Source organism: Thermobia domestica, chromosome 2 (genome assembly GCF_964235325.1).
Source record: "Thermobia domestica chromosome 2, izTheDome1.hap1.1, whole genome shotgun sequence".
NCBI classification, from domain to species: domain Eukaryota; kingdom Metazoa; phylum Arthropoda; class Insecta; order Zygentoma; family Lepismatidae; genus Thermobia; species Thermobia domestica.
The window spans coordinates 144,507,167-144,534,607 of NC_137455.1; the positions used below are offsets into that span (position 1 = coordinate 144,507,167).

Below are 27,441 nucleotides of genomic sequence, written 5' to 3' on the forward strand. Positions count from 1 at the left end.
GCAGCAGCGTCAGATACAGATAGAGACGGTGGAGAGGGCAGTTAGTAATTGTTGCGATGCTATTGAAGTCTGTTCACATTTTGAGCGCCGATATCTTTTTCGCTCGCTCTGCTGCAAGTGTGTAGTAGTGCTTTTGCATATCGAAAGTGTTGGACGGACGGTCACCAGAGAGGACCCACTAAACATACAGCACCAGAGAAATTGGAAGGCGTTCATCCACAGAAAAGAATAAGAATAGTGTTCTTTCTGTTTAAAAAAGTGTTAACGTGAGGAGCCTTTTTTCTGTTGTTGCATCGTGTTTAACAGGATGAAAAGTGCTGTTTAAATTGATTTCTGAAGTTATTTTCTTTTCGAGTTAAGGAAAAGTGCAGTTTTTGCTTATTTTTTTGATCGCCCAGAAGATCAGACTTTCAAGCAATCAAAAATATTTCTGGACTATTATTCTAAGGTAAGCCAATTACATTTTTTCTCTCAAATTTGAATTTAATTCGAGATGTATAATCAAGCGGGTGATTGAACGCAGAAACTTCAATAGTAAATTATCTTAAGATTTCAAATACATCTATGTTCTCTATTTTCTTTTAGAGTATTGATAAATTTCAATTTTGTTTTGCTATGAGATCAGTCAGTATTGTATTATTATGCGTTTATTCTAGAAAAATAATTTAAAGTGATACAAAAAAGAAAGAAAAGGAACTTTACAAATTTGAAAACAGCAACGAACTTATTTATATGGTTTTGAAACATGTTTTCAGGTAGATTTTTGATTTCAATTAAAGAGTGTCAGAGTATCTGCATCTATAGATACCCAACTAGAAAATAATATTAATGAGCTTTTCTTGGCAAATTTCAATCAATAGTCCGATATGGGAAATATTAAAAATAAGTTTAAGCACTCTTATGGAAGATTCGTCTTAGCTAAATGGTCATGTCTAGAAGCGTCACATGTATGAATTTGTTATGTGAGAAATTTGAGGAATTAGGCTTACTGTACAGAATTTTTAAATATATACATATTTTCTTTGGTTGCTTGGTGTGGCTTTATGGTTAGCACGCGTATTTCAGGGTTCAATTTCTAATGGGTGTATAATTTTCACGCATCATTATTTGACAATTCGGGAGCTACTTAGATTTTAGAATATTGGGGAACGAACTTCTGTCTAGTAGACCAGTGTGCAGACTGCACATAATCCCTATTAAAAACTGCATACCTTATCACAATCCTAGGTAAACTACAATCCCAAGGAATTTAGTATAACCGTGAGCGTGGGTTTTCTCGGGGTTCTGCCGTTTCCTCCCACTTTCTTCATTCCACCATTTCATTCATATTTCATCACCGTCTTCTCTAGTCTAGCCGGCATAACCGTGGGACGTAAAACTTAAAGATTTTTAATTTAGTTTAATTCTACCAACTGGAAATATGACACTTACTGACATGTTGGCATTTGGAGAGTCTCCTTATTGTAAAAAAAAAAAAGAAAGAAAAAAAGAAAAAGAAAGAAAAACTGATATAAAACTATTGATTGCTCATACATTTATAGCTATTTCCAGTTTATACATTTCAAATTTATTTATATAACTTCTAACTGAATGAATTTAGTTAGCTAAAAATGCACTGAACATTAGCTATACCAGGTTTCCTTTCTTACCACTGATTGAAATCACCGAATTCTTAACATTTTAAAGAGCTTTCTCTATTCTTCTATACTTGAAATCCTTTGTCGAATTAATAGCTAGGTTAATTTTTTCAAGAAAATATTTTGTACCTATAAGTACTTAAATGAAAATCGGAATTCAATGCGACAGTAAGAAAACACTAAAAATATAACCCAGAAATTTATATATAATATAATTAGGATATCATCTTAAATTTAAATGTTTTATGGAGAATTAAATGTGTGCTGATTTGAGTAGACCTACATTTTACGGCAGTAATAATCTTAATGGGCTAGACTACATATTAAAAAAATGAACACTTACGCGTGTGTTTTTGGGGATTCGATTTCACATCATGATGTCCTTCGTAATTATTTATTGCCTTCCTTTAGCTTCACCGTGTGATATTTCAGTAGTTTGCGTCTCTCTTGCTGGTCTTTCATGTCTTGTGTAGAGAGCGACCCTAAGTTTTGGAACCAGTGCTCTAAGCTAAAGAAAAACGGATGATTAATGCAAGTAAACGATGATTGTATAATTGTGGGTGAAATGAAGTAAGTAAAAACCAGAATTTCACCCGACGCGATGTTCCACCAGAAATTCATAATCTGGGGTCGAAACAGGGACCCTACACCAAAGACAAAAAATTACCTCTGTGTGTACTATCATCACCCTTATAAATAACTCATATTTACATTTACAGTAATAGCTAATTTCATATACTGTCATTTATAGTAAGCTGTACGCAGGTAGGTCTATAGCTTGCATCTAAGACTTTTCTCTGCTCACTTTTGTGCGAAGAATACATGGAAGTGCGTGATCTGCTGGGGATATTTATTGTAAGAGCAAGCTTTCCTTTAATTTTACTGTGGTTCAGTTTGAAAGGGAACTTCTGAAGGATGCTGAAAAAGTTAAGCTATCTTGTGTACTATGTTGATTTATCAAACACAGTGGCGGGTTGTGAGGGAATTCATATCAACATTAGTGATCACTTCAAACTATGGGAAGAAAATTTACCTGTTGTAGTAATTCTTGCATACAGGAATTAGAACATTAGGTAACTGTTCTTGAAGCGATAAAAGTTAAACCTTTAACTAATGTGATTTCCTTCAAGAGCTGCCACTGGTCGCATATTAGCTTATTCCATTGACAAATTGATTATCGGATGAATCTTTTTCTACTACTAGGTTCAGCCATTGTGTTTTTATGCTATTGTTTATTCGCAGTTAAATTACAGATTTTCCACTAAAAACCAATGAATATCGGAAATTATTTATTATTCGTGTTTACGCTTGAAAATGTTCCCATTTATCCATCATTGCTATGATTTATTATTATTATTATTATTATTATTATTATTATTATTATTATTATTATTATTATTATTATTATTATTATTATTATTATTATTATTAAGTATTGATATTGTTTCGTCTTGAAAATAATTACAAAGGATGTTTTCGGACATCTCTTATTCTTACATCTACAGATACCAACACAACTTGAAATTTTTTTCTCGTAATTTTTCATGTTTTGTTTAACATAAATTTTCATTCCTCTTTCTCGCCATATTAGTTGATTGCATATATAATGTTAAATATTAAAAGTCCGTATTAAAGGTGCAAATCTGTGTTTGAAACATTGGGTAAAAATGAATTTCAGACAAAATTGCTATTCTTTATAAACAAGAAAGAGTATTTCCGTTACTATTTTATTTAATCATATTTCAAGATATTTAATACTAAAAAGAAAGACAATTGATGCTTCATGTCTTGCAGTAACGTCCCTGTTGTGAGTAAAGGAAATATTAATTTTATCGACAATCTAAGTTGAACAACGAAATCTGTAGATGGAAAAGCAACGTTACTTACTGTAATGTGTAATGGGTACATACGCGATAATACTGTTACATAGTAGTTTGCTGCTAGGGCATAAAATTTCAAATCAGAATCCAGTAGCCAAATCAGAGTCTTTGGTCGCCATTTGGCATTTGTCAAAGTAAAACCCAAACGTCTTCGTTACTAAAATACTATATTTAGTTTCCAGTGACAACCTGGCGAAAATTTCGCGCCCTGATATATGTATATGTCAAGTCAAGTATTAGGCGCCAAGTCAATTGAGTTATATCTCAATAATATACCTCCTGCCGTGATCCGATATCGTATTCAGTTGGCCGATATGTGATCAGCACAGCGAATTCTAACTCACTATGTTTGTCTTTAATTTCAAGTAGTTGCTCAACTGTTGAAATATGGCGGGTTAATACCAAACATTTTGTATTATAATCTCACCGGAAATCAATCAACGTCAGAACTACAAGCACCAAAGGCTAACAATTTGGCTAGATATTTCTGTAGTTGACATTTTTTTTTTCTTGAAGTTCAAGAAATTAAATAAAGTACTTGCCCGTTACAATCACTCGTCGGTCTGCTCCTGAAGTGCACATTAGACTTTCTATTTAAGAAAATAAAATGTGAAATGGTAATCAGAATATGAACAACACTCAGAACAGGTGTTGAGTTGTAAAAAGCACGGGAGGTCATGCGATTGCTATCAAACTATTTTACGGGGTGAATAAATTTACATCTATTTACTTAAAAAAAAAAAAAAAAAAACCTTCTCACTACTACTACTGTATTTTAACACATGACTGAATCTGTAAAATGTTTGCTAAGGCTAAAATTGTATACTATTATTTCCCAACTCAGCTGTCACATAGAAGCTGACTACGCACGGGAGGACTTAAATATTGCTAGATTTGAGGAATGCGGAAGTAATTTTGAAAACACCGCGTTTCGGAGTTCATTATACATACGTTTAAACATAAATTTTATTATGAATTCAAACAAACAGGAAGCAGATAATTAAGTAAATCTTTTACAAATGCAATTTTGCAGATTGATTTCTGAGAACTGTGGAAGAACTTTCAGATCAATCCTGTTTTCCTTCATTAGCAAATACTGTATGCAGGACGTTTGAGATACCACCACAGGGTCGCGATTTTATCTTTCTATGCTTACCGAAGTCTCTTTTCAAGTAATTTTAATATTCTTATCAAAGCTGATATGCTTTTAAACATTTATTTTTATTTTTAACTACATTTATGGGAAAATTGACAATTATAATACAGTATTTCATTCTAATATCACATTATTAGTTGAATTAAAATTCGCGCCCTTTTACTGTTTGAAACGAAAGATAATATAAATATGTGGAGAAGCACAAGCATAGAACATACGAATCGAGGATTGATAGTTTTGGACATGTTACTTTTAACTAAGGAATACATGGTAACTATGACGTCTTATAACGTTACCATGTATTTTTTCGGTGGGCTGCGGTGGCTCAGTCGTATAACGCTCACTTCTGGTGCGTGGGGTTCTTGGTGACCGTGTGCGTGAGTTTTCTCGGATTCTCCCGTTTCCTCACACTTTTTTATTCCACCAATATCATCCATCTCATCAAAATGTACTTTCTCTGGCAATGGTGTAACTAAAGGCTTGCGGGCCTCCCCGCAAACATCGTGGAGAGGGGGCCTCTTCTCTACGTCCCACTTGGAGGATTTGGGCCCCCCCCTGCAATGCGGGTTTGCGGAGCCATTATTTACGCCCCTGTTCCCTGGTTTATTTTATTTAATTGGAAAGAATCCTATATAATTCTTTCCTATGCTAAACGCACGAAAGGCTTGCCAGACGCCTTCCTGTTGGTTAATATGTGCAAATAGCGCATTGTCGCTATAACTCTATACTGGAGTTACTATAGTCTTAATTGAAATTCTTCGTCATCTGCCTCATGATGCTTATTCATTTTTATAAAATCTTCTTGTCTTCCCGCTTTCAGAAGGTGAAAGAAGCCCCTGTTTATCAACATTTTTTCAATGTTTCCTTCGTGATGACATAGTGTTCAGAGCTTAATTGATAGATCACAGCTTATTACCAATCTCTAAAGATTAAAGACAGAACTTGATGTTTATGTACCTGGGAACATGATCCAAGCCATAGAAAACATGAGTTTCAGCTACTTGCCCTCAGTTAGGAAAGGAAACAGAGAGATAACCTTTTAAATCTACGTAATACAATCTTTTGAGTTGCTGAATATGACTGTTAGTTGTAAATTTATTGTAGAAATCGTGATCTGAAGTTTAGGCATTGATGTATGTAAGAAAGCAACAGACACCTGTGAGTCACGTTAATATTTAAATTTCAAAGCATTTAAGAGTTACGGGTAGCATAAACATCTAGCAAACATATTTTAAGAAATTCTCAATTCTCATTGTAAACGCAAGACACCTGTCTGCAAGTAACACTAATCCCTGCGTAGCCTTCTGCATGAAGCTGAGAGATATTGCTACCGTTCAGACAGTCTACAGCATAATGCTGAACTGGGAAAATCCCACTTTGTGTTTTTTTCACATCTTTTTTTTTCAAATAGGGATAAAGGGAATTTTCGTTAAAATTGGCAGCATATACGGGCTTTTTCATCGACACCAACAAAGTTCACTATGAGCTGGAAGAAGGCTAATGACGCTTCAATAAATGTGAGATCAGCGCTAATTGTCAACTTTGTTATTGAAAAGTGCAAGTTACTGTAAAAGTGATTTATGCAGGAATTTGTAAATCTTAAAAAAAAAAAAAAAAAAAAACGTAAACTATACTCTGAAGTTTGGAAAAGAATCATAAACGGAAGAAAATAAATTACCAAACGACAACAGTCAATTTCTAAAACGTCTCACACATAATTAACTGGAGAAAGAAGTTTATCTAGTTACATAACGTTCAATAGAATATTATATCGGTAGCACAAATACGTGATGAAAATACTAAATCCTGACTACAAAATGTGCTTGTCTTCATAAGCAATTTCAATTCTCTCTTTTAATTAAGAAATATACTTAATAAGAATTTTGAAAATCGGAATTTACGAATAACTCACTCAAATGTGAAGAAAGTGAGGAACATACAGCAATATTTTATAAAATTTAAAAATTCTGTAATTAGTGTAGCACGTGGGAAATTTAAGAGCAAAATGGGAATTTCTGCCTTTCATGATGGGATTTAATAAGGTTCCACGTTGGCACCACTGATTTACAGACGAACTGAAGCTTTTGAAGGAATAAGTAATAATATTAATGTTGAAACTTGTCATTCACATTCTTGGCAATTGGTGACAATTACTTCACCGGACAATGCCACGAGATAGATCAAGTACTTGTATGAGTGTTAGTCAGGGGCGGATCCAGGACCGACTTCTGGGGGGGGGGCGGTGGGTTGTCATAATGCTACTTTTAAGGACTCCAAACTCTGGGATGGGTTTTATTTATATATATAAAACAATAAAGTTTCCTCTTCTGGGGGAGGGCGATCGCCCCCCCTGGTGTTAGTAAAAGGAAACACAATTAATGTAAGTACGTGTAAAGATAGCAATTACATGAGTTGCCTTTGTATTTATGAAACGTGTTTACAGAAAATTTCTAAACTAACGTGTGAATATCAAGTCTGGCCTATACATAAGAAAGAAAAGAAAGTTGGCAGGAAAAGTGATCGATTTTAACCTAAAGTTTTCAAATGTTTTAATAAATTATTTCCCGGATGTTGTTCTGCTGCAAAGGAAGGAAATATTTATTTCCATGTGAGATTTTTCATCATGTGAGGTTTTTCCATGTGAGGTTTTTCAGTTGTATCATTGTTGGAACAGGTTGAAAGGAACTATTTTAATTTTCAAGCATACACGTACACAAATCTGTTCTTCAAGTCTTAGCAAGAAGGAATGCAAATTGCAAATTCATCACTACATATTCAGCGTGAAATTAAAAACGCTGTCTCGTTCGTTTGCCAAATGACTTACTTGGTCAGCGTCCTAATGTGGTTGACCTAAAAGCATAGTCATTGACTTGGAACATCGTAGTCGAACATTCTTCTGTCTCTTCTTCTTCTTCTTCTTCTTCGTTTTTTACCTTATTTATTTTTCTTTTTGCATGTGAAGATCAACAAATGAACGTCTGTTGGTTGTTACTCCATTCCACACAGTTACCACCTTGTTTCAAAAACCGGTGCAATCTGGCTTCGATCTTGCTGCAGCACATTCCGTCTGTCCCCTTGAGAGCATGATGGCCTCTTTTCGAAGGGCGTTGACCCCGCAGACTTGATAATCAGGAATGAAGGCTGCTTCTCCATCCACTCACTCGAATCATCTCGACTTACTGGTAACAGATTTCAATGCCTGTTTTTGTGCTAGACAAATCAGTGTTGACAACTGTCATACAAAAATATTCTTTACATAACAAAAGTGTCTTTTCTCTAATATATGTAATTTAAATGTAAGATGAACAAAAGTACAACAAATTAAAGTAATGACACGCTTAACGTAAAGAACCAAGGTTGGAATTGTTGAAATAGTATGTCATTGGGGATAGATATGGAAAATGTAACTTATACAGACAACATTGTCTTCATTTGTACTCAAATAAAATCATAAAATGAAAATGAAAATCATTAATTTAAAATCCCATGACTATACACTTTAGGCTAAGGGAGACAGATGACTAATGAAAATGATAGATTATGAAAGCATTTGAGAACAGAAACGTAGGAGGAAATGGGAAGATCCCGAGAGAACGCACGGACACGATGTTTGCCATCTTCTCCAAACGCAAAAAACAAGGATTGAACCAGGAGTCCTTCGCACCATAGGTGAACTCTATACCACTCAGCCATCGTGCTTCTTTGAATAAAATCGTGTAAATATGGGAACGTGAATGGGAACATATAGAACAAAGCAACATTGTATTGAAGTAAATTACTTTTGTCAATTGCTTCGAAATGAATAGATCGGTTTAAGTTAATTTTCAGTGTATTAAATGAAGAATGACTTATTGCTGTGCATATTATTGCTCATTTGCTAATGATTTAGACGGTTTAAGATATTTCACAAGGAAAAAACATGATATAATAGGTTACGTACTGGATGCAAACAAAATACAATCTTATTGATATGGATTTTACTCTTTTATCTTTCATATCATTATGTTTGCACCTGGTGTTCTTTATATATACAGACCGCATGATTCAGTAGTGATAGTACCATTTTGGTAATACTATTTATACGGCACGCTCCTTTGGCGTGGGAGAGCCGAATTCTATTCCCGGTGGGAGCTCATGTGGTTTGAATCCCACGTTAAGCGAGGTAGGTCCACGTCTCACATAGCCTCGCTGATAAAAGGGGTGATAAATTGAGAAAAAGAAACACGACACACTCCTTGAAGCCAAGAAAACACAAAGTGCCAAACATGAGTAGATTTACTTTATTACTTTTATTTTAATCTGGAATATAGGTAATAAATAACTCGCGCTCTGCTTACTTTTAGGGTGGCTGTAAGCGCTGCGTTTTATGTGATTATGGTACTAACATAACAAATTCATCAATATTTCTATTGAACATGCCACATTTGGTCTCGCGGCACTTAATTTTTCGAATATGGTGGCTGTAGAAGATATAATTTCTTTAAAATACGTATATATGTGTTATGTTTTTCGTCTTGTGAGTTCAGTACGTTATCATCAGTTTCTTAGATTTTGAACATGATTCACGGGACGGTACAAAATCTGTTGCGCGAATACCATATAATTTATTTATTTCTGGAATAAATATGGGGAAAATTTCCCTTTACGCGATATTTAGTATATTCATATATTATTCGTGATCCAGGAACAAAGTTAGGATTTACAGTAAATCAAATTTGTCGTTGAGGTTTTGAAGTCTTCAACATATAGAATTAGTTTTTTTTTTGTTTGTTTGTTTTAAAAATTCAATGTGCATGTTTTCTTTAAAACGACCTTTTTCCTCCTAATTTCGTAATTTCATCATTCACCTAGATTTATCACCGCCTCTTTTAGCCTAAAGAATATAGTCAAGCCACTTTAAAAACACAATTGTTTTAAATTTACAGTTGGAAATATTGCTTCCCACACAACTGTCTGCAGCTGCAGGAATGCTGCGACCACAGACGTGTAGTTAGTCCTCACATTCACTTAATGGAACATTCACAAAGATCTTTCTTGCTTTGCAACCTTTCATTCAGAAATCTTCTTCTTCTATTATAATGGAAATTGGCCCTACTTTTAGAAGAAATGTAAAAGAAGTAAAAAAATGGCATTCATGTTTGGACGTGTTGATGGATTGCTGTACTGATATGTTATATAGTCAATGGAAAATTCTTTATTTTTTATTTTTTGAAATTTAATACTTTTTTTCTTGCACGTGAATGGGGGACTAAGGAATGTTTATAGAGGACAAATTCGGAGGACATACAAATCTCAAAAGAAGGAGGAAACCAACTACAATTGGAGTTCGCATAAGTTGGTTGCGGGTTTGAGTTTACAGTACGGATTACATTTTTTGTTTAGCATTAAATAATCGGCTGCCAAAGTAAAAAAAAAAAAAAAAAAAAAAAAAAAATGTAAAAACGAAGTAACCTTGCACAGAAAGAACATAAATACATATTACGGAATTGGCTTCGTAGACATGACTGAATTTGATAACGTTACAATCAGGAACGCATCCACCGAAGGGGGTTCGGACCGCCCTCCGTAGAACTTCCTAACTCACCATAAATTTGTGCATTTTCTCAATAAAACTATACATGTTTAAGAGGAAAATGATTGATGTAGTAGGAAAATTTGATCTTATACTTCATGTGTACTCTTTCTCTTATAAAAAAGCCATCTACTTAGTTCTATCATTTTTCTTCCCCTGGAAAAATAAGTTAAAGTATTTTACAATTACTTACCATCTTTTTCGGTGCAATACCCGTTCAACCCGTTCAATACTATGTAGACGTATTAGTTTGTATCATAGTATTGGACCCCCAAAACTTGTATATCCCAAGAAAAAAATCTGGGTGCGTTTTTGTTACACAATTACTCTAATCCTGGACTATAGTACTTTTTTTAAAACAACATTGATAAAATGTTAATTGGCAACTATTTTCTTGTCTGGCTATCTTCAGAAATTTCTTAAGTTCGTTTTAATGATGTATGTGGTAAAGTGTTTGATTAAATATATATATAAGCTCAGTGCTGAAGCTTTTATCTCTGAATAAGGGATTTCCGTTCGATTACAGATCATGTGGGTTTATGGTGGACGACATCGTGTCCGTGAGTTTCCCTTTATTCTCCCACATTTTCATTCTACCAATTTATATTCATTCGTCTTCTGTAGCCTAAAGGGCACAAACGTTAGACGTTAAAAAATTTCAGTTTTTCATATGTAACTATTAAAGAAGAAACTCCATCTTATAGCAGTGTATGGGTACGGAATGTTTATTTATTTATTTATTTATTAAAACGAACAGTATATTTTAAAGTATGTCACTACTGACGCTTTATTGATAACGAGCTTGCATTTTAGAAATAAATGTTTCTGATTGCACGTCGAGTTGTTGAGATTGTTGATGCAGTAATCTAGAATTTAACCAACCGTATAGTGGTACTCATAACCGGAACATATTTCGACATCGGCAACACGCTGTGCACACCATATACCTACGAAGCTTATGTAGAATTATCTCTTCGACACATTCCTTTTCTTTTTATTAAGAGCAATCAAATCTATACAGTTACGCTAGAATAGACATTGGTCTTGAGTCGTGGACCCACTTAAGAGATTGGCCTGCATTCTGGTGCAGTGAAGTGAGAAAAGCGTGCTGGGTCCATAACGTTTGACTCCATTTACTAACATAGGTTGTCACGGCGTGAGACAGAGGCTATCAGATAGTACCTTATTTCCAAGTTAAAAGTAATACGAACGTGATCGTTCATGATACATTAAGTTTGGCCTGGGTATTGTTTGCACGTGATATAACTTTATTGCACCAATACATAATAGTTTATCCAGTTACGAGCGTATTTAAAGCTTTAGGATTATAGTCCTTATTGCTGGGTTTACTTTCCATTAACTGAAGTAAAGAAGCTAATCGTTAGTGAAAGGGATTATTCCAGTATTTAGTTTCAAAGCTTAAAACACTAGTAAGGGCGTGCGCGAAAATTCTGACTGCGCCACTTTGTTGATAAATACTTCATCAAGGATCAACATTTTGTAACATTTTCATCCAGTAGTTTAGATAGACATTATTCATATGAAACGTCCAATGCTAGAGAGATTTATAGTAAATTTGAGAATACGCGGCTTTGCTCTTTGTAGTAAACGTGAGAAGCGGGGAATGGTTGTGCGGACTAATGGAGGACAAGTTATTTGAATACTTAATTGAATTCCCGTTATTCGAATAACTTTTCTGCTGTTATTCGAGTATCGAATAATGGCTTCGAATTTTCATAACACTACTGTGGACTTGATAGCAAGCCACTGATAACTTGTAAAAGGTTAATTTAATATTAGTTTTTACTAATCATTGCTAATGTTGTTTACTACTATCACTATATGTGAAGATTACAGATCGTTTACTTCAATAATCTTTTGTTTATTAACACACTCGTAGTGATTAATTCATATCATATTCTTCATTACATTTATCTGTGGCATTGTTACTACAGTGAAACCTCTGAATAACGGACACCAAAATTTTTGTCCGCTATTGAGAGGTGTCCGTTACACAGAGGTTACAGAAATTTAATTTCTCACAATGGTAATTGTATGTATTAATATACAGTAAATGTATTATGTATGAGCGTAGATACGTAAAATTCAATATTAAAATATTCTATTTAGTACCCATTTAAATTACTGGGAGGGATGAAGGAGAAATATAATCCTGTTAAATAATATTATTACTGGGGAATGTGTTCATATATTCGTTCTTTGGATGAAAAGGCAAGTTATTGGAAGTGCATATGTTTATTGACCCAGTCCTAATCACAAAGAATATCCTCTTAGTGAAAGTGAAAAGAAAGCCGGGAAAACTCCAAACCCAGACTTGTTCCAGTGTCGTAAGTAAAAGAAAGATGTTACTTTCCCCCCCCCCCCAAAAAAAAAATTAAGAGATGAAACATTGCTCGTTGAAAATGTTATTGTAAAACAAACATTATTTTGTTATTCAAGAAACTGTCGGGAAAGATGCAAGGCCCAGATGAAAAAGGGCTAAATTTGTTAGGGAAGGGAAGATCTTTCACGTAGAATTCTTGGCCTTACGACTGACCTGCATGGGTGTTATTACTTATTGAGGGTTTTCTAGGATTTCCATCAGAAAGCAGTTTATTGTGGGCATAAACAAAGAAGAATTTCAAGTTCAGCTTGAAGCTGTTCTGTTTGCGGTTTACCAGATCGAGACTCATGATAGATACACTTGTGGGGAAAAGACTTTTCAGTCTCCTGTAATATATCGCAGAACCGAGAATAATTCCTGTCCGTTATGAAGAGGTTATTGAAACGTTTGGGGGGGGGGGAAAGGACTGTCCGCGTCCGTATCTGAGAGTGTCCGTTAAAGGGAGGGTTTTGTTCCATAAGAGAACATATAAATTTGCCGGGACAAAAAACTCTGTCCGTATTATAGAGGTGTCCGTTATTGAGAGGTGTCCGTTAAGGGAGGTTTCACTGTATTTACTTTTTCTCGATCCCTTCTTGGGAGGAAAGATCTTTCCTGATAATTCGGCAGTTTGGAACATGCGGTTGAGAATTTTTCCACATCACAAATTCCAGATTTCTTTCGCCACATAATTCAATCATTATGTGGCTGAGTGATGGCAGCTTTTCTTTTCTTTTCTTTTAAAATGATGCACGTAGGGCGGTCATTTCATTTGCTTTAACCTAATACTAGCGATATGAAATGCGAACAATTATTCTTATATTTATTCTGGTGTCATTCGACTATCCAAATACTCGAAAAATTTCCATTATCCCAATAATGAATTATAGAAATTTTAACAGCAGTAGTAAATACCAGGTGGTTAAGATCTGTGTAAAAAGGATTGCATACCGGTATCATATTTTTGAATTGTTTATGGTATAACTTCCTCTTGTAGAGAATGGTTCATTTATATGACAATTACTGTTCTTTAAATTATATCTGATGACGTATTTCAACTAATGCTTTGTTATTTGGTTTAGAATGAAATCCTATTTAAACAAATCATACTACCATTTTAAAATATAAAAATATAAAAGCCAAACATTGATAGATTGAAAATTTGTCGTATTTATTATATTACTAAAATATTCTTGAAATGAATATCTTGCTAAACATAAATTTCAAGTTTAAAAAGGAATTAAGATTTTCATTTAAAAAAAAAAAAAAAAAAAAGATTATCGTGCAATGTTGATCTCAACGTGTATTTCATCTAAATGAGTGAGAGTAAAGCCTGATAATCTCTTTTGTTAGGCGCCCGTTGTTGAGCCATTTAGAAAAGTACATTTTTTTCTTTCTTTTTGACAAAAAAAGAGCATGTTTACAATTGCTCCACACTATAGAAAGCTTTTTCTTACAGAATACCAGACACGAAAATAGAAATTAGAAAGTGGCTGACAATAAAGAATAATAGAACCCATATATTGTAGCTTTCTGACACCAATTTTGTAAGCAAAACTATATTTAGAACATGAACAATTAGGGTGTTGGTTACCTGAGGAAGACGGTTTCTTTCAACTGGTCAACAATAAAAACTTAGTTTGATAGGGTATCCACCGGGGGTTTTGCATTGACTTGAATAGTATCATTACAAGAAAAGATCATTGAGTGAACGAATATTTCTCAAATTGTCTTGTTCTTCCAAAGGTTTTTTCTTTTGTCATTTATGGAAAGCAGGGCTCCGTGACGAAACTCCTCATCACAAAAGGACATAGGAGATGTATAGAATAGGAGCGATTTTCAATGTTAAAAAGAGAAAGAGAGAGAGAGAGAGAAAAGAAAACGGCGTCTTCCATGAAAAAAAAAATAGTATACTTTTTCGTAGGAAAACTATAGAATCTATACAATTGAACGTTGTGTCACAGTATTCTGTTGTCTTGCCTTGAATATTTTTTGATGAGCTATGTTTTTCGAGTGTTATTGAACTGTTTAAATATTTGACTAATACGTAGCATAACTAACATACGCTATGACAGGGTGAGATGAACACCTTGTTAAGCATTGAATTTGATTTGGCGTTATTTTCCTATTTTGTAACTAGTATGGTTTCAAGATGGGCATTTTGTAGTTGACTACGCTCGGGCTCAGGCTTATTAATTTTAACGAAACACACACGGTCTCATGCTCGTACTTGAGCCTTCTGTGCTCAATGAGGCTCACACTCTCTTGTTCTTGCGCTGAATAACCCATTGGACTCGCGTTCAGTAAGGGCTCTGGCTCAGTATCGTCAATGGGGTTCGTACTCATTCGTACTGGTACCCATTAACATTATTAGCGCTCATGCTCCCTAGGAATCTGGCTCGTTGTCAACTTCTAGTGCTCACTCGCATAGGAACTAGCGTCCAACTATTGAGTTTGAGATAGATTGAGCCTGAAACCCGAGTTGGCAGGATCTCAGGGAAGGGAAGCGTAGGTGCCTTGTGTACTCCAGTTGGAAGTAGAACATTTGTTCAGGATTCTGGTGATAGACAAGGTATTGAAATTCGATAACATTCTTATGACTGACAGCTGACATATGCGTTGCTAGTGGGGTGATAAGGTAGCCATGTTGATAAGGAATGACTTTCTGAACAGAATATATTTAGAGAAGTCCTATTAAAATTTCAATAATTCCATATTAAGATATGTTTAAGATATAGGCTATATTCTTTGCATATCACATTCAAACATTAAAATATTCATTGTACGAATATTTGAACAAACTATTTCGATTAATAGTTACTCCTGCATTTTAACAGAACTAATATAGACAACTGATTTGTGTGTGTGTGTGTGTGTGTGTGTGTGTTGTGAGAGAGTGAGTGTTTTCGGGAGACGTTGAGAATCATTTGTGTCTGTCTTGATTCTTGTTTCGTTCCAATCAGTATTAAAGTTACCAAGTTTCATTAGTGACATTGCAAATTCGTTGAATGTAAGTAGAATCAATAAGTGGCTGACAGAATCACTAGCTTGGGATATTCATAGGATGTATCTCGAAATGTAGATAAATCCAATCTTGATTTTAACAACCTTTATATCTTGACTGAAATTAGACGATAATATTGAATAATAAAGTGGGAAGAAACCAGAACACCAGAGAAACATATTCCAGTTGGCGCTTTTGTACCATAAAGTCTGGTGACAGACTGGAATCATTTCGAATCATATAGTTTACAAAAATTAACATTAAAGAATATCCACTATAACATCGACTTTAGTAAATATAATATCAACGTTAATTTTTCTTGGAATCGCAGATGTTAAGCGAAGTGCTGTGTATATAATTATAATCGTTAGAAATATTCGAAGAATTTGTCTTTCATTCGAATACTAACTAGTCAATCATTTATTCCAATCCGAATAATTATTAGTACGATAGTTATGTAATCAAATAATTATTTTGTGAGCAACGTGGATATTCAGTTCAGATCGGATTATAATCAATTGAACTTCTAGGGAACCGAGTCCAGATATCTTGCATCAGAGGCAGAAACCATATAACGTAAGAAAAGTTGGGAAAATGAATAATTATAAGCTTCACTGTGATACGCAAACGGATGCATGTGGTTTATTAGTAGGAAATGTGTGGTATTAGAAGCATTATTATTATAATGAATCCGGGGTATTAGAAGCATTAGTATTATAAATCCATTATTCACATATTATGTTGACTGTTAACATAATATGTGAATATTATAACGTTTCAATTCCTTGTATTATTTTTAAGTTTGTCAACCTGCAGAGATTCTTTATGTTTCTTTACATTGACACATAGCTACTTTGAAAATCACTTGGAAGAAATAGGCATGCCTATTTCGTGTCGATAAATATAACCTGTGAAATAACAGCATTCATACATTCTTTGCTGATTAAAGTAATTGTCAATGAAAGCCTTCTTACAAGCATATTATTCAAACAATTAGCACAAACCTTTTAATTTCAAACATCTTGAAGGAAGGGGAAAAAAAAATCAGAAACATGCCTGACGACTAATGGGCGGTGAAGCCCTTCAATTAACTAGAATGAGATCATTTCTTAGTGTGGAACATGGTTGCATTACATGTGAAGCAATGTTAAGTCTTCTTAAAGATGAAAGCAGCTGGTGAACAATATCGCAGAGAACTGCTGCAAGAATACAGCATAAAATTCAATTTTACCCTGCGTTGCCGCTTCTTCACAACGAAGGTTTCTTAACAACAACAATATAAACGAAAAGAAAAAGTTTCTTGGTGTTCCGTGCAAATGGGTTATTACTCTTTCACACAGCATGGTTTTTCACTTGCGTAGTTAGAGAAAATAAAAAGAGGAAGGAGTTGATAGCAAACCTTGCAGCAATAAAATTTCTGCTTGTCTAAAGACTCTTTTCATTGGAGAAAAGTATTTTGCACGTGACGCAAGATGTTCTTTCTTGAAAGAAGCAGTGCTACCAACGGTACAAAGTTTAATGAAATGGAATTCGTTATGAAATGTTTTTCTTAACTTACTTAATTGACGCACCTCTACTTATGGCAACAATTTAATATAATGCTTAGAACTTCAAAATATGATGTAAAGTTTGTTTAATGTACTGCAAAACAATCAATGCCTTCGAGTTTTACGCATGTCAGGTTCACCGTGCTCATCTAGTTGTCCTACCAAATCACCGAATACACTCCTCTTTGTTGTTAGGAAATGAAACTCCTTTTAAAAAGTACAGTCATTGACGAGAATTAATTCTCTTAAATTAATTTCAAAAAAGTTTACTGTGCTTTTCTAGTTTTGGATTTTAAAGGTTTAAACAAATTTTCGTTTTTTTTTTAAAAAAAAAGGAGAATAACTTGCATATTAAAAATAATCACTTCATCACATCATAATCACTTCAATGTATCGTCAAAATTATCATATGTGCACTGAAGAGTTTAAGTAGCTTGCACATAAGTATTATAAAATTTTTTTAAAAAGTTCAGAATTGGTTCTCCGTGGATGAGCTATAAGCAATGATGATTTCAGATTTTTCCCGGAGGAAACTTTTCATATACAGGAGGTGAAAATAGCGCTGCGAAAATACTACTAACACATTGACCACGATCGAAGATATATCCTGCGGGGATAAATTCCCCGGGCCACTTCCTGATATCATAATCGGGATAAGTGTTGTCAATCCAGATGAAGTATTGATTTGATACACAATCGAGTTGAGACAGGCAATTTGGTTTTTCAGATTATTATGAACTATCGTGTGAAAAGTAGAAACCCTAGGTTTTTAGGTTTAGGTTCTGTAGTTTGTGTATTTAAGTCGTCAGAAACATTTATATTTCGACTATTTTGTCTTTCATGATTCAAAGCACTGTGATTTTGACTTTTTAGCCTCCTAGTACTTTTAATGTAAAGTAAAAGATTCATACCACTGCGATATGTTTTTTCTTTTAATATATATTTTTTTTAAAATTATTTCTCCATCTGTTTCACCGTAAATTGTCTCCAGACGCATTTTTCAGTAATAAGAAATACATGTAATACTAATCTGTTTGTTTTATCGTGCCAAACCCAGACTCTGGTGTCCAATTATTGTGAAGTAGGGAACATGAAACGGCATCGATTGCAATCGAAGCACTTGCCAAGGGTAAACTACATGATGTAATTCTATTTCTCTAGACGGAAGAGCAAAATATAGGCGTCATTCATCATCCAATGATGAAGGATTATGACGGAAACTTAAGTAATTGCTATGTGTGTAAGTGCTACAGAGAGTGTAAAGAAAGACTTCCAACCTATACAACGAGAGAGGCCAAGGGTGGACATCTGTGGCGGAAGACGATTTTGATTAACCTATAAACGATGCGGTTCATGAAAGGGGTAAAATATAGTTTTTGAACTGCCTGATCTTGGAATTTCGGGGAAATCAGCAGCCGCCTAGAGAAATAGAATTACGCCATGTGGCTTAGCGGAGATATTATGGTATGCGGAATTTTTAGTGCAAAAGATGAGGATCCGTGGTTTGTAGTATGTGCTTGACGTTCTCTTTCGATACGTTGTATAAATAAAATAGGATAAGAACGACTGCTGAAATCCTTTCACAAACAGAGGCATGCACACTAAAATGCTCACCTGGTTTTAGGGGTCTCTGGTACGATCCCAGATGATGTAAGTTTGTGATGAAAATAAGAGTTTGTCTTTCACATAGACAAATTAGAGTTTATTTTCCTGTGACTTTTTACTGGTCAACTCAGAATGTAACCATTACTAACGTGCTCTCTCTGATTGCTTTCTCTCTTTATTTGCGAGATACACGGAAAATAAAATTTGTAATGTGTTTGGGGTAGGGCAATGCATAAAATTATACCAGAATTTGTTTTCTCATTAGATTTTATTTTCAAGGAAACACGAGAGTATATAATTCATTTGTCGAGGATAAAAGCCAGGAAAAGTAGCGAGCTAATGAAGACAAAATACAAAAAGTATTTTTTTGAGTGATAAAGTTACTGCAATAGTCGTGTCATTTATTGTTAAAGTACTTGGTCGAAAACAAGTAATAATTGATTTTTGAGTGGGTATAGCAACATGTGAATATTAGGGTATGGAATTAAGATATGGATTATTTTGATCTACAGTAGTTTGCAACATTGCAATTTTTTTGGAAAGGCAAAAAATAAAGAAGAGACCTGAGGGACCGGTTTCGTGAAAGGCTATGCTGCAGCAGCCCTACGCATGCACACACCTGGTGAACTTCGCAACACCAGAAAAGATGCAAAAAAGAAAGTACGAATGGCATACAACAGGCCGAGCGAGAGGAAGGAAACAAGATATGCTCTTCATAAAAGAAGGTGTTTCTGATGTCTGAACGTGAGGGAAGCGCGGTCTTCAATGCCTTCTGTGGTTTGATGGTTTGGCCTCTTCAGCGAGCCGTGACGTGGTTCCTCGTGACGAGCCTTCGATGACTACGATCAGGAATTTCAACGAACGGCTCCGACAGATTCCTTCACTTGCGATCTTCCCATCATTACAGCCAACCATACAATTTCATCTCTTGGCATTCATGAATTGTGCAGTGTGGTGCAGGCTACAGTGAAGTGAATGTGTGATTCTCCGTATAGTGTTCAAACAATAGTTTACGTAATGCATGTTATTAAATGACATTTTTCTTTTACTGGTAAGATATTTATAGTTTCTCTCTTACTATGACAAAAGTGAAGTTTTTGTACTATAGGTAATAGCTTATAATATTCTGAAATTTTAAAAATATTATCTGAAGTAACGATGAATATTCTTTTAGTGTGCGCTGTTACGACTTCGGCGTTTGATGTCAGTTTCTGTGTAAAATATTGCTCTGTTACATCTTCTTGACTGTCCTTACAGCTTCCGAATGATGTAAATCTCACCTTGGATCGAACCCGAAACCGAACTCACAATAACAGCGCTAATTACTCAGATAACTTACGCGTTCTCCATTTGCGTAAGTTAGAACCATTGTTGTCGAAGTAGTAGTATGCTTACGAAGAACTAATACGAGTTCAACTTCAACCGTGCTAAGCCGTTTAGATATACTTAGTGCAATAATGATATTTAAAACACAATGATGTCCTTTTAATTTATTTTTTCATTTAAATTCTATTTATTATAAATTTTCTTATATATATTAATATATTTCAAAAAATCGATGTTCTAGATTATTTCTCCTGTTTAATTTTCCACACTGCAAAGATGTAGTTTTATTTATTTATAATTAATATCAACAATTTGCTTGAGTTATTAAACTTAAATGGAGTATGAAACGTTGGATTGATTGATTGGATTTCAGTTTAGTGTCTCTTTCTCACTGGGAATCGAATGCGGGACCCCGTGCACTGAACGCACCCACTCTAACAACTAGATTAGCGAGGAGGGCAATATGAGGGCAATATGGAAATGTTTAATTAGTGACTATCACACATTAAGTTGTTAGAATGTCCATAGTTATTATAATTCTGTTAACTATTATGGGGTCATGGAAGATAAGAATGGATTTGAATGGGGAAAAGATGATTGGAATGCATACAGTAATGAAACAAAATGAAATTAAAATAAAGTTTTACATATATTAGATAATGCGTATTGGTTGGTTAGATTAGATTCCTAGCGTCCTTTTCAGCTTTCTAGCGTCCTTCTTTCCAAGGTTGTATGAGACATGTACCTGCAGCTTAACGTAAAATCTGAACCATGTCCATCGGGTACCGGGTCTCCTACGCAAAGACTAACCAAACCATGTAATCATGAGGGATCTTAGTTAATATTTATGTAGTAACTCTGCTTTGCTTAAGAATTAGCGATATTTTGAATAGAATTGCAGCCAAGAAGTATGCGCAAAAATTTAATATTGAACTTTTTTATACAAAAAAAATGTTATATTAATTCTACAAAGTGCTCCGATAGAAACATTTATATATTCAACATATCAGTGGAATGATGGCTAATTAGTGGATATAGGGACTTTGAAAATCTACTGAATAAATTCTTATGGGACGTTAACAAAAGCTCTAAGTACAATCTAATGGGATGTAAACCAAAGTCCTTGCGAACTTTGTGTAAAATAATAGATCAGTTATCTGGTTGATATGTGTATCTATTACACAAAACTTATTCTTGTATTGTTATAAATAAAAGTACTTTTCTGTTTCAATTGTATTGCTGTGGAGACAAAAGAATAAAATTGAATGAATTCGTTAATTGAATGAATTCGACAAAAAAAAAAAAAGTTTCGTTGTGAACGACACTTGCTTCTACGCAATTATTGAAGCAAGGTTCATCAAATATTTTGTTTCTTCATATATTGTTTTTTCACTTCACGAATTTGAAAAAATGTCGAATACATAAAGATAAGTTAAGAATATATATATTGGAAGTATTATATCCTACATTAAAAGATCGAGAAAATTGGAAAATTTAAGAGTTGTATTTCGTATTTTTTTCTTTACGTCGGCCCTGATTACAATATACCTTAAATTATTTCGTATCGACATTCATTTTTTATGAATATAGTTACATTTTAGTCAGTTTGTTCAATAGTCGAAAGTAGAATATTTTAGAACTAAACCGTATACTAGTTGCTTAAAAAGATGATTGCATGTGTTAGTTGTTCATGAACATATTTTCATGTTAGTACAATATTTTTTTAAAATATTTTGCTTACTAAAATTTGCTGTATTAATGTTGCTTTTAAAAGATTTTCGTGACTTTCTAAAATTTCTATATTTCATTTCAATTTTGTGCTGTATTAATGTGACGAGGAAGTGCATAAGATGACTGAAAAGTAGTGTAGTTGCTGTGCTCATCCAACGTTAAAGTTACTTGGGAAAATTGTTGGGTTGCAGGAGCTAGAAGGCATTTAAAGACTCTTCTCATTTGTTTCCATGCTACAAACGAGAGAAGAATAGAAAAGAGCATGCATTGTAAAATTTGTAACCTGTTGTTAAGGCTGCACGAGAGCTACCCCTTCCTTCTTTTGTGCGTTGGAGAAAAAATTGTTTCCTCCTGTGGTTGTCTGTCGACACGTGTCGGAAGCACGAATATAGTTGTCAAACAAGCATCTGAAGGGTTGGTTGATTCTGTACATGAATTCTCCCTGTTTTCTATTCTGCACTTCCGGTAACAATTCAGTGGTTTCCTTTACTGGAAGACCCATTACCACCTAGTGAAAGAGCGGAAATATCTTATTAGCTTTGTAATCTAACGTAACGACCTCTGACATTTTTCAACACCTCTTTTCCCCACACGGAAACATTAACAAAGTTGTTGATATAAATGCTGTAATAATGTTTGTATTTGTGTGAAGATAATGAACTGCTAATTTAAATAGCATGAAGTCAATTTAACTAACACGAGATAAAGCAAATTAAGTAATTCTATTGTGTAGTAAATGGCTGCAATTAGAAGCAGTTTTGTCTCATTGACGTGAGATTATGTATTGTTATGTATTACGTATATATCATTTAAATTTTGTTTTATGACTAACTATAATGTATCAAGCACCTTTTGTATCAACTGAACCTTATTGTAATTATTTTCAAAGATAAATTAAACTGTTCGTGGAACTCTTCTTAAAGTTTCATGTTCTTAAAATATTCACTTTCGTAAATTGTAAACTTCTGAAAGTATAGCACATTGGATGAAACTCGAGCCGTGATTAGGATTCCATACGCAGTAATTCCTATTCTTTCCTTGAAAGTCACATCAAAGTTAAGTACTTTGAAAACGCAAACGCACTCACTACAGATTAGAACCTCTTCCAAATCCATACCTTCTGGTTCCGTTCCTTCCCAAAGTTATACAAATTTACTTCCGCCAATGAATATAATACATCAATGAATACAGTATATCAACGAGTAATATTTCTGTTCTAGCCACCAACAAAAATTGACAAGAAGTATTGATAAACAACTGAAAAGTGTAGGACATAGTAATGTACAATGCAACAGAAAATTAAAGCTTTATAGGTAAAGATATACCTTCGCACAATATTTCACTAATTTTCCGGTTCACATATAATACCTTATTGAAATTGAATTACGATAAATTTCTGTAAACAGGAAGAGGGAAAAACAGGTATGGGTTTAGAAAGTGCCTAAAATGGAAAGGATCTGATTTGGCGTATGTGGGCAAAATACATCTGTATCTTTGCCTTTAAAATAAAGGTATCTCTAAACTAAAAATGATTATGAAAATGTAGTCCATTTACATAGTTTGCTTTACAGAGAAATACAAACCTAATATTGTGCCTTATTTAGGATTATATTCATTCAATTGACCATAACCAAGAAATTGAAGTAAATGGTTAAAGCGCTGTTACTGGCAAAGGTTTTACCTATTCTTGGCTAACACCAGGAGGAATTCATTTTAATAATTTCTTTAAAAAAACTCCACTCCTAAACTTCAACAATTTTTTATGGTTCTGTAAGCTTAAATTGCATTGTCTAACCGCCATGATGTCGGTAACACCGTGTATTCCGAGGGAAAAAAAAATCTGACTTGGAATCAGCATCCTCGATTTTACACAGCCTTTTTCAATATCATAATCAGATAAATATAAATTTTAGAAGGCATTGATTAAAAGGTTATTCTACATTAAGAGAAGTCATCTCAAAAGATCTATCAACTTGTCGTAACAGTTCCTGGCAAGCCACGAATTATGTCGTTTTCTTGTGAACATACCTAAATTCATTTTTTTTAAAGGTACACTAACAGATTTTTAAGATGGTCAAGTTAAATTCGGGTTCATATTATCCTATTATACTACAATTGATTAGCAGAATTGTCAAAGTCGGTTGGTATTGTCGAGCGGAGAAAGGTATTGAGCTGGAGATAAGACATGTATGTTGCGGGGTCGAATCCGATTCAGGTCATGAGGATTAGTGTTATACTTTGACCAATCATTTCCTTACCATCTTTCCCTTTTCTTTTTATCATCTCTTTTAGCTTAACACGCAAAGTCAGATAAAAACGATACAATACTATGCAATTACCAAAGTGAACTGAATCTTCGAGTTTCTCATAGAATATTAATATTAAATATTAATTCTATACTTACAATTTTCTTCAAATTTAAAACTATGTTCCATCCAGAGGGGAAAATGATTCTTAGTTTACTTTACATGCTATAGTTACTTAGGGTAAATGTTCTATTAAAAATTGTTTAAAAAAAAATCAGAAAAATCATTTCTGCTCTAAGTTGAATTTACAAACTTTGAAGAAAATAGTTGTAGAGTTATTTAACGTGAGTATTCAAAGCGGAATTTTTATACAGAAAATATCCTTTCTGATTTCATTTAAAAAATAAAACTTTATCTGTTAATTTCTTCTGCAAACTAGTTAACACTAATAGATGTTTGTTCTTTTGCAGGTGAAGTCAAACGCCCACTTCAAGAGACATTTCTTCAAGCTGATGTTGGGAGGTGAAAAGAGAACTGAAGGAAAACTGTTGTGTAGTGAACCTAACGCTTCAATACCTTTGAATAGCCGCTACGAAAATTACTAATTTACACGGTGAGTGCTTGTTGCATCATGTGGAACCGCTAGCTGTACGTGGTAGTTATAACAAATGGAGACAGTTTCTTATAAAATCTCTTATGTTTCAACAAGTTTTCTTCTCGGCAAGGTTTGTGAAGAGATTTTTCTTAAAGCAAAGAAATCATTTTTAAGGTAAGAATTTGAAATTTCTATCGTATTGTCCTAACGACGATATGAAGAAAAACCAAGATAGTCATGTAGCATTCATTTATTTTATTTATTTATAACTTTCAAATACAGATCAAAGCCCATCTTCACTGAAATAACGTATATACAAGGAACAATACAACAAAGTACGTATATACAAGGAACAATACAACAAAGAAAATAACTTTACAAGGGTAATATATAAAAAAGTGTACCTTAACTACAGGAACACTAATTTTATTCTGAAATGTTTCTCAAAATCAAAAATATCAATATCTGATGGTAAACTATTCTAAGATGCTAATCTGAAGTACAAAGAGTATTGTACAGTTGCAAGTCTGGACGTTGTATATGTTAGTAACGAATAACTAAGTGTAAGTCTAGAGTACACGAGGATTGACAACGGAAACCAAGAATTCAAAATTAACTTTTACCATTTATAATCTTGTGAAGAAGCTTCAAAGCTGCCACCATGCACCGCATCTAAGGAGACTGTACCTTAAATTTATTAAGGAAAGTTATGTGTTATGTAAGTTAAGTTTTACCCTTACACAGAGAAAATGATGTTTCAAGGAACAATAAAGACGTATTAATTTATTATTTGGCACCTTACTATAAGACTAACATTCATTAACCCGTAATAGGGCGCACGGTGTACAAAGTTCCGCAGCAAATACTTTTAGTATTGTATGAGACACAATGTGTCACCCCCGCCGCTCACCCCCCACCTTATCTACCCCACACTACCCCTGTACCTGACCCTTAGAGAGAGAACCAGTTTGACGCTCAGCTCTGGCTAGGTTAGGCGTTTTAGGAAGAAGTGTTGTCTTTTGTACGCCGCGCGCCCTATTGTGTGAGTTTTTGTGCGGACACTTGTACGCCGCGCGCCCTACACCGGCATTGTTTTTACAAACATTTTACGTACTTTTTTTAGTGAAATCGTCTTGTTTTGCGTTTCATATCGCCGTGTGTTGTGTGTTTGTAATGTATTATAATTTGAATCTGTAAATAGGCCAATTACTTAGTAGAATTTTGTGGTAAAGATATTTTGGCTACAATGGAAAATGAAGAAAGAAATCGTTTGCTTTCTTTACTTGATAGCGTTAAAAAAGAAATCCAAGAAGAAGAAAGAAATGCAGAACCTGGTATAGAGACTGCGTAGACATTTGTTTGCAAATAACGAAGATGATAGTAGAAGTAATGAACCTGCTCAAGGAGATGTCATCGAAGGGGAAGGATCTGATCTGTCCGAAGATGAATTGGAACACAGTGGTCACGATACGGAGTCACAAATGTCTGCTAATGAAGAAACTGCAATAGAAGATGATAGTGATGGAACAGTAAACCGGAATGTGTTAATTGGAAAAGACAAGGAAACTGAATGGAATGCTCACATGAACGATGCTAATTTACGTGGAAAAGTGCGAAGACAAAATATTATTCTAGCGAAAAGAATAGGAGTGCGTCTTCCTACACCAAAAGGTGAAGCTTTGGCAACGAAAACCCCATACGAAACTTGGAAGCTACTTTTCCCTGACTCGCTCATTGACGAAATTGTTGAGTACACCAATGTTTGGATACGGACAAATAGAGCAAATTATGCTCGTGAAAGGGACGCTAAAGAGACTGACCGATTAGAAATCAATGCTGTTATGGGTTTGTTATTTCTTGCCGGTGTGCTGCGGTCCTCCCATACACGTATGGAAGATCTATGGGAAAACGATGGACTAGGAATTGAGTGTTTCGTTCCACAATGTCGGTCAAACGTTCCATTTTATATTCATTTCTTGTAATAAAGTCAAGTTTTCCTAACTTTTAGTTTTTTTCCTGTAACTGCTTAAAATGATAAGATTAAGTAAATTTTTGTTTAAAAAATTGTCAAATTTGAAATTTTTTAACATATAAATAGTTTAAAAAACAACTTAGGACTGAAAAGTTACAATAAATATGTCTTTAGGGACCAAATGAGTGTATGTGGTACTTTGTACGCCACGCGCCCTATTACGTAACTTTTCCTTATGCGCCCTATTAAGGGTTAACATATGTAACACTTGTGCCTTAGAAACTAAAGTATCATTAAAATTGTTCATAATCATTATCAAATAATTTAAATATTAACAATGATCAGATAAGAACATTAAAATCAACATTATAACACTTGTAAAGATTTGGAATTAGGATTATAGTAATAAATTTGTTGAGTTTCGTCACTAGGTCATTTTTGTCTATCTTACTGGTATTTTTAGTATATATTTACCATAACATTTACTTGGAAATTAAAGTACTATCTTCATTATTTTGTTTTTAAATTACTTAATTTTGTTGAATAAGACTGCACAGTAATTTGATTACTTTCTTTACAAACTATACTAAGTTTTATGAGAGATTAAATTCTCACTGAAACACCTATTCCAGGTATTTCTTTCATTTTCGGAAGCTCTCAAAAAGTTGCAACACTGACGATCACTTCATCATCATAATAGGTCGAATGTAACGACCTTGGGACAACCGGATATCGAAGTTATTTTTTTTTTTTTAAATCCTCTCCCCTTGCCACTGTTTGATACTTT

General features: G+C 34.1%; 1 protein-coding gene across 2 annotated transcripts; it reads left to right on the plus strand.

The window, feature by feature from the left end:
• On the plus strand, positions 1–27,081 carry LOC145675936 (uncharacterized). 2 transcript variants are annotated; one of them, XM_081746753.1, is made up of 3 exons: positions 1–448; positions 24,558–24,856; positions 25,973–27,081. In XM_081746753.1, the coding sequence occupies exon 3, from the start codon at positions 26,164–26,166 to the stop codon at positions 26,662–26,664; it is 501 nt and encodes a 166-aa protein (XP_081602879.1). In that variant the 5' UTR covers positions 1–448; positions 24,558–24,856; positions 25,973–26,163; the 3' UTR covers positions 26,665–27,081. The 2 variants fall into 2 exon arrangements, with proteins under 2 accessions (XP_081602879.1, XP_081602884.1); XM_081746758.1 differs by having other exon boundaries at positions 24,558–24,700.
• Positions 27,082–27,441: the final 360 nt, after the last annotated feature.